Source organism: Zychaea mexicana (genome assembly GCF_025766255.1).
Source record: "Zychaea mexicana strain RSA 1403 chromosome Unknown BDB00scaffold_7, whole genome shotgun sequence".
NCBI lineage: Eukaryota > Fungi > Mucoromycota > Mucoromycetes > Mucorales > Lichtheimiaceae > Zychaea > Zychaea mexicana.
The window spans coordinates 571,693-578,450 of record NW_026516670.1 but is presented as its reverse complement, the minus strand read 5'-3'; the positions used below and the strand labels follow the sequence as shown (position 1 = coordinate 578,450).

Sequence of the window (6,758 nt, the reverse complement as noted above, 5' to 3'; positions counted from 1 at the left end):
TCCTCGCGTACTTTGTTGATTTCATACTCGGCTCTGTCCCTCGTGCCAAGAATTGGGTTGATCTTAATGATCGATTCAACGATTTCCCCAGTTCGCTTGTTGTTGCCATAAATTGCTGCCTTGGGTGTCACCGTTGGATCACTTCCAATTCTCTCTGCCAGTGTTTCCTTCTCTACTTCCGATAGATGCTTCGCAGTATATTGTTCGTGGTCATGTGTGCCGATCTGCTTAACAGTGCATTTATTGCCGTCGAAATAGTAGAACGCCTCTGTTTTACAAGTGTCAACGTGCTCTAAATCGCCTCCGCAGCGCATACACCCAAGCTGGCATTGTTTATGAATTTGTTCAAAATCGCAGCGCGGGCGCAAATGTTTGCCATAGAATTTGCAGCGCACAAAACCATTGCATTTCTTCTTGTAGCGATGGATATTGAACTTTTGTTTTCGAGGACCATAAACCTTGCGCATAGACCATCCAATGTCCAAATTCAATTTTACGTACCTGTCAAAAATCGAGAAGTTTTGAGTAAGTTTGATTGAGTGTCGTGAAGGACTAGATGCTTTGTCGAGAATAGTACTTTTTGCTTTTGGAGTCAAAATATGCGGGAGCCTCCTCTTCATATGAATCCTTAACAAATCTTCTTCGAAAATTGGTAATGTATTTATACATTGTTATATTGTGAACAGTAGATTATGCTTGGAATGTAGTTCAAAGCGTTCTTTCAGGAACCGAAGAGAAAAAAGCATATTTTCCGAGTCACAAATCTCGGTGCACCATTTCAGCGGTGCACCATTTTTAGTGACACCCCGCAGCCACAATACATACCAAGATGGGTTCTTCTTGTCGTGAATATAACACTCCGCGCAAAAAACATATACGCAAAATGCACGACCATATTTCACCATCCGTACTAGTAGCACAGTAGCGTACGACTGAATTTACTTTCAGTCTTTGATAAGTAACTAAGATTATGCATCCTGCCTCCAGTTCTTTCCAACTTTCTAGACCTTTTTAGGTTGTCTTGTGATTTGAGCAAGGACTTGTCTATGAGTGCATCCCTCTCTCGTGCTTTATCTATTTATCTATTACATATGGCCTGGGAAAAATAGTAAACAGTCGGATAATGGATTCGCGATGCTGTGGGGGTGTATGTATGTTAAGTGTATGTACTACGTGGACACATAATAGATATAGCTTCTGTGGGGGGAGAGAAGGAGTGCTTTTTCTATTGACGTTTTATCATTGACTTGTTGGAGGGAAATCACCAGGACAAAATTAAAAAAAAACTTTTGTAATGTCGGTATCCACACGCAGGGAGTGTTTCATCCTTTGAAGCAACACAAATATTTAAATTGCTCGACGTTATATAAATTCCCCCCAAGGTGAGGGAGAGCAATAAGAGAAAAGAAAAGCCTGCTTCTCCTCTCCCCTCTTCTCGTCCTCTAGCAGTATATCCCTACTGAACTTGTCGTACTGATATATAATTGATACTGTTATTCTGCCATGGCCTCTAATTCAACTTCATCTGTCAGTGATGACATGCCAGCGTCACCTGTCGATATTCGCATGCCAAACAACGCGCGCCCGAACTACTATGGATCAATACAACGACCACCAGCAGAATCTTCGTTGGCAGAGACAATTTATTTCAGTCCTACTGAAGATCTAGGCCAACTCCTCGGCAATACTACTTCTCGACCACGGTCGTTAAGAGACACCCTTGGTTCCTTTGCAGAATCCTATTCTCGCTCCTCCATGATTTATATCGCTGAAAATTTATCCTCCTCCGGATATCATCGAGACGATCGCAGTATTCGCTTCATTGACGACGAAGAAACCACTGTTGATCCACTTGAGCCTAAATCAAGGTATTATGAGTAATAAACTACTGCTACTAGTTGCATATGAGGCGTTTCCCTTGCTTGTGCACCGCATTATGTACACTAATTAAATTGCTCGCTTGCTACTTTACGTATATGCAGCCACCACCAACAAATGCAACACGTTTTTCCTAGGGATTATGACAGCAACACCGGTATCTACAAGACACTTTCACAACGCACTGCACCGCCTTCGATGGACCACTTATTAGGCACGACAGCCCCATTGTCCCGACATGCAACAGTCGCCTCTGTGATATCAGAACAGCTCAAACTCCCACCACCACACGACGAACAGCACACGAAATCCACATTTGTACAGTCAGTATTTAACGCCATGAATGTGCTTATTGGTGTCGGCATCCTAGCTTTTCCTCTGGCGTTTCGATACGCTGGATGGCTGATCGGTTCAGCGATTTTTATCTTTTGTGCCATCGGTACCAACTACACAGCCAAAATGCTAGCGCGCAGTCTAGATGCAGCGCCGGGTGCATCGACCTACGGCGACATGGGTAATGCTGCATTCGGAGAGCGCGGACGTGCATTTATTGGAGGGCTGTTTTATGTAGAACTAGCCACCATGGGGTAAATATGTCTATTGTTATTATTTGCTGTAGATATGTTATTGATATGGATAAAGACAAAGAAAAACAGATCTGTGATATTGTATCAAACGCATATCCTGTGCGTCTCCGTTTCCCTTTTCCTTTGGCGTGTGAAAGACTTACCATATTTAATTTTTCAGTGTAGCGATGGTGACCTTGCTAGGCGATGGTCTCCAGGCACTTTATCCATCTTTGGACTTTGTGACTTCACGGATACTGTGTTTCTGCTTAATGGCACCGTTTGAATTCCTATCACTGCGCAAGCTGTCTGTGGCAAGCTTGTTTGGTATCATCAGCTGTGTCTTGCTCATGGTCATTGTTCTTTTTGACGGACTTTCCAAAACGACACAACCCGGAAGTCTTTGGGACCCCATGGTACGTTCTTGATTAGACTCCCTCTCTCTTTTTTCCAACTTGTTCAATGCTATACTACCAGCTTCACCAGTCACCATTGCATGATCAACACTAGTATCTACTATTATCACTTGCCCGCCCTCAAAAAATCTCCTGGATTGCTTCATGTTGATGTATGGGCTGTGTAACTAACTATATCTAATACAGGAAACTGAGCTGCTGCCATCGGATCCGTCACGGATCCCCCTGAGCTTTGGACTGATGATGGCGGGCTTTGCTGGTCATGCAGTGTTTCCGGCCATTTACCGCGACATGGAGAATCCCAAAAAGTACGATCAGATGGTCGACATCACTTACGTCTTGACAATTTTTGTGTATGCGCTCATGGCTGTGTCGGGCTACCTAATGTTTGGATCGGAAACTATGCAAGAGGTAAAGAAATAACAAACAACCCTAATTTGCTAAGTACTGTGGCATCAACAACAATAGTATTGCTGCTGTACGGCCGCGCTAGCAATACTTGAATTGCTATGCTGGTACCATAGTAGCAGCAATAATAAGAAGGTTTCGCTAAGCAGTAGTACTGACTTTGGAAACATACAAAAATAGATCACACAAAACTTGGCCGTTACCGATGGATACTACAAGATTTTCAACAGCGTGGCCCTCTGGCTAGTGGTGATTACGCCTATCGCCAAATTCGCATTGATCATGAATCCACTCAATGTTGCCTGTGAATTATGGTTGCAAGCACGTCCTCGTATCGACGCATGGCTGTCCTGCTCCTCCTGGCTTCGCCAAGCTCTATTCACCACCATCGTCCGTCTATCTGTTACCACAATCCTGGTCTACATTGCCCTTATATTTCCGGGATTCGATCGGGTCATGTCACTCTTGGGCGCACTGTTCAGTTTTGGCATTTCAGTGATTTTCCCCTTGATGTGTTACGAACGCCTTTATACGCACAGCATTTCGAATGCCCGATCCTGTCTTAATATAGGCATCCTTGCGATAGCCATAAGCATGGCGGCAGTGGGGACAGCATGGAGTTTCTTGCCATATGCGTGAAAAGAAGGTGATATAGCCCAAACATGCATCTAGAAGAAGTCCTATTTTTCACATGTAAATTGCATCAGTCATCTTCAACTCCACAGCATTACCGTTTCTGTTGGCCCAAGTTATACTACTTCCTCCTCCCCCCCTTCCATCTTATACATTTCAAGGGTCGGATAACCCTCTTTGAACTCAGCAATTTCTATTCGGATCGTCCGATTTTTTTTTGTCCTTTTAATACCTTGCTTATTTTTGTATGCACGAATCCTTCTTATATCAAATTTTGCCATAGTCATAATGTGTGTCTGTTCCTCACATATTCAATACATAAAGCGATTCTCCAGTATCTTGCTTCATATTAGCACTCAAAGCTGTGCGCGATATGTTACTGTGCGCTGCATATATCATACATGGAACGTAGGGTTGGTTGTACCTGGAACAGTTTTAAAGCAACACGTGATAAAAAATAGAGTAACTTCAAAGGCAGCGCTTGGTGAAACAGAAAAAAAAACCTCAGTCCGTTCAAACTTATCTGTCACAACCTCCGGATCACTTCCCATTCCAGCATCAGACCCGTCTCTTCTTCTTCACTCTCCGTCTCTCTCTTTCTCCCCCACTGCGTTTCTTATTCTCTCTCTCATCTTGTGAAATAAAGCATAATAATGCCCGCGGCAATACATTCTATCGAAGAGTACGATATAATCATCGTTGGAGCAGGTGTCGTTGGCACTGCTGCTGCAAAGGCATTCGGTAGTAGTGGACGCCGTGTATTGCTTCTTGAACGCGATTTATCTGAACCCGATCGCATTGTGGGTGAACTCTTACAACCTGGTGGCGTCAATTCCCTTATCGAACTCGGATTAGAAGGTTTGAATTTGCTCTTTTTTCTTTTTCTATCTCGAGGGAGAGGGGAGAGAGGCTTTCCATTAAAAAAGAAGAGGACCGGGAAGGGAGTGCAATGCATCTACAGAAAAATATATGCATTTACAAAAGGTCATCCTTTCCTTTTCGATTGAAACTTAGACTGTATTGAGGATATTGATGGCATTCCGTGCTATGGCTATGGTGTATTCCGCAATGAGGAGGTAGTGCATATTCCATATCCGACGGATGAAGGAACGGGCAAGCAGGCTATGGGCAAGTCGTTCCATCACGGCAAATTCATTCAGAAACTACGAGCAGCAGCAACCAACACGAAAAAGTAGATTACCAAACATTCTTATATTTATGTACGATATCATAAGGAGAAGGCTCATTCGTTCTTTCGTTTCTTAGTGTTACAGTGAGAGAAGCTACTGTTACGACACTTATCAGGGACGAAGACGATGATCGAGTGATTGGCGTTGTGGCTAAAGGAGGAGCAGATGAAGAGAAGGTTTGCTTTCAAAAGGGTTTTCGAGAAAAGGAAAGAGTATACTCTGTGTCTTGGCAACGAGTGCTAAGTGGTCTTCTTGATTTGTCTCATATAGCATTTCGCACCGCTCACCATTGTATGCGATGGCTTGTTCTCAAGGTTCCGCAAAGAATTTACAGAGAAAACACCTGACGTCCGGTCTCATTTTGTTGGGTAACATTTGGGGTGGATGCCTTTTGTGTATCAATGCTTCCATTAAAAATTTGGAAAGGGATTGTGTGTGTAGAAAAAAAATGCAGGAGGAGCATCTTCACTAATCTGAATGTCCGTTATCTTATTTTGCATGGACAATAGTTTCGAAATTAAGGATCTGACACTGCCTATGCCAAACCATGGTCATGTCATTTTGGCCAAACCTGCACCAGTGCTTATGTATCAGATCGGCACTCACGAGACCCGTGTGCTTGTGGATGTACCGGGACAACTTCCTTCCGTATCCACTGGAGAGCTCAAAAAGTATATGCAAGAAGTGGTTGCACCGGGAATCCCAGAAAGTCTTCGGGTAAACGATCATTGGATGTTAGGATGAGGGTGATATGTGTTCAAACCAAGCTTAAACCCATCACATCATTAGGAGAAATTCATCGGAGCCTTGGAGACAGAACGATTACGATCCATGCCAAACAGTTTCTTACCACCGTCATCAAATCAAAGCTGTGGCCTTATTGTCTTGGGCGATGCAATGAACATGCGCCATCCTTTAACTGGAGGTACGGATCACAGATGGGAAGATGTGAGTGCCCAAGCATGCTGACGATTCTATATCTTAGGTGGCATGACCGTTGCACTCAACGACGTAGTGCTCCTAAAAGATTACCTTTCACCCGAAAGTATACCCTCACTCACAGAAGCGGATGTGGTCGTCCAACAAATGGATGCGTTCCACTGGGCACGGAAACGGTATTGCACAGCCATCAATGTGTTGGCCATGGCCTTGTACCGTCTTTTTGCAGCAGAAGGTAAGCGTATTAGGTGGGGGTTGCTATCTAGAAAAAAAGCATATATATTGATTGGCATGTATGTGATAGATGAGAACCTTGCTGTATTGCAGCGTGGTTGTTTTGAATACTTCAAGTTGGGCGGCGCCTGTGTGGATGGACCGGTGGGTTTATTATCTGGATTGATCCAACGACCTTTTGTGCTTGTCTACCACTTCTTTGCCGTCGCCTTCTACGCCATCTTTTGCGAGTTCAAACGTGGCGGCTGGAGTCAAGCCCCGCTTAATATCTTGCGCATCTTTACTGTACTGTATGCTGCCTGCGTGACAATCATGCCGTACCTTTGGTCCGAAACTAAAAGCTAAAAGTGTTTTTCCTTTATCTTTCTTATTATGTTCCACAACATCCTTTAATAATAATCTCCCTTTTCTTTTCCCTATAATAATTTGTCCTTCTTCCTTTCGTCATCTATACTTCTAATATATTCCACACATACACACCGCGCACTTCCCAT

General features: G+C 43.7%; 2 protein-coding genes across 2 annotated transcripts; both read left to right on the top strand.

Annotated features, from left to right (window-relative positions):
- The first annotated feature begins 2,079 nt into the window (after nt 1–2,079).
- On the top strand, nt 2,080–4,231 carry BDB00DRAFT_944607 (transmembrane amino acid transporter protein-domain-containing protein). Its single transcript, XM_053129494.1, has 4 exons — nt 2,080–2,465; nt 2,626–2,860; nt 3,047–3,271; nt 3,449–4,231. The coding sequence occupies exons 1-4, from the start codon at nt 2,218–2,220 to the stop codon at nt 3,905–3,907; spliced, it is 1,167 nt and encodes a 388-aa protein (XP_052984221.1). The 5' UTR covers nt 2,080–2,217; the 3' UTR covers nt 3,908–4,231.
- Nucleotides 4,232–4,554: 323 nt separating this feature from the next.
- Nucleotides 4,555–6,609, top strand: BDB00DRAFT_881500 (squalene epoxidase-domain-containing protein; the record flags this gene model as incomplete). Its single annotated transcript, XM_053128083.1, has 8 exons — nt 4,555–4,759; nt 4,916–5,093; nt 5,168; nt 5,362–5,459; nt 5,601–5,808; nt 5,881–6,016; nt 6,077–6,265; nt 6,335–6,609. The coding sequence occupies 8 exons, from the start codon at nt 4,555–4,557 to the stop codon at nt 6,607–6,609; spliced, it is 1,290 nt and encodes a 429-aa protein (XP_052984220.1).
- Nucleotides 6,610–6,758: the final 149 nt, after the last annotated feature.

Coding starts and splice junctions, on each gene's coding strand:
- BDB00DRAFT_944607 (XM_053129494.1), top strand. CDS start 2,218: ATGAATGTGCTTATTGGTGTCGGCATCCTAGCTTTTCCTCTGGCGTTT. Junction 2,861..3,046: donor GAAGTCTTTGGGACCCCATG/GTACGTTCTTGA, acceptor TATCTAATACAG/GAAACTGAGCTGCTGCCATC. Junction 3,272..3,448: donor GATCGGAAACTATGCAAGAG/GTAAAGAAATAA, acceptor ATACAAAAATAG/ATCACACAAAACTTGGCCGT.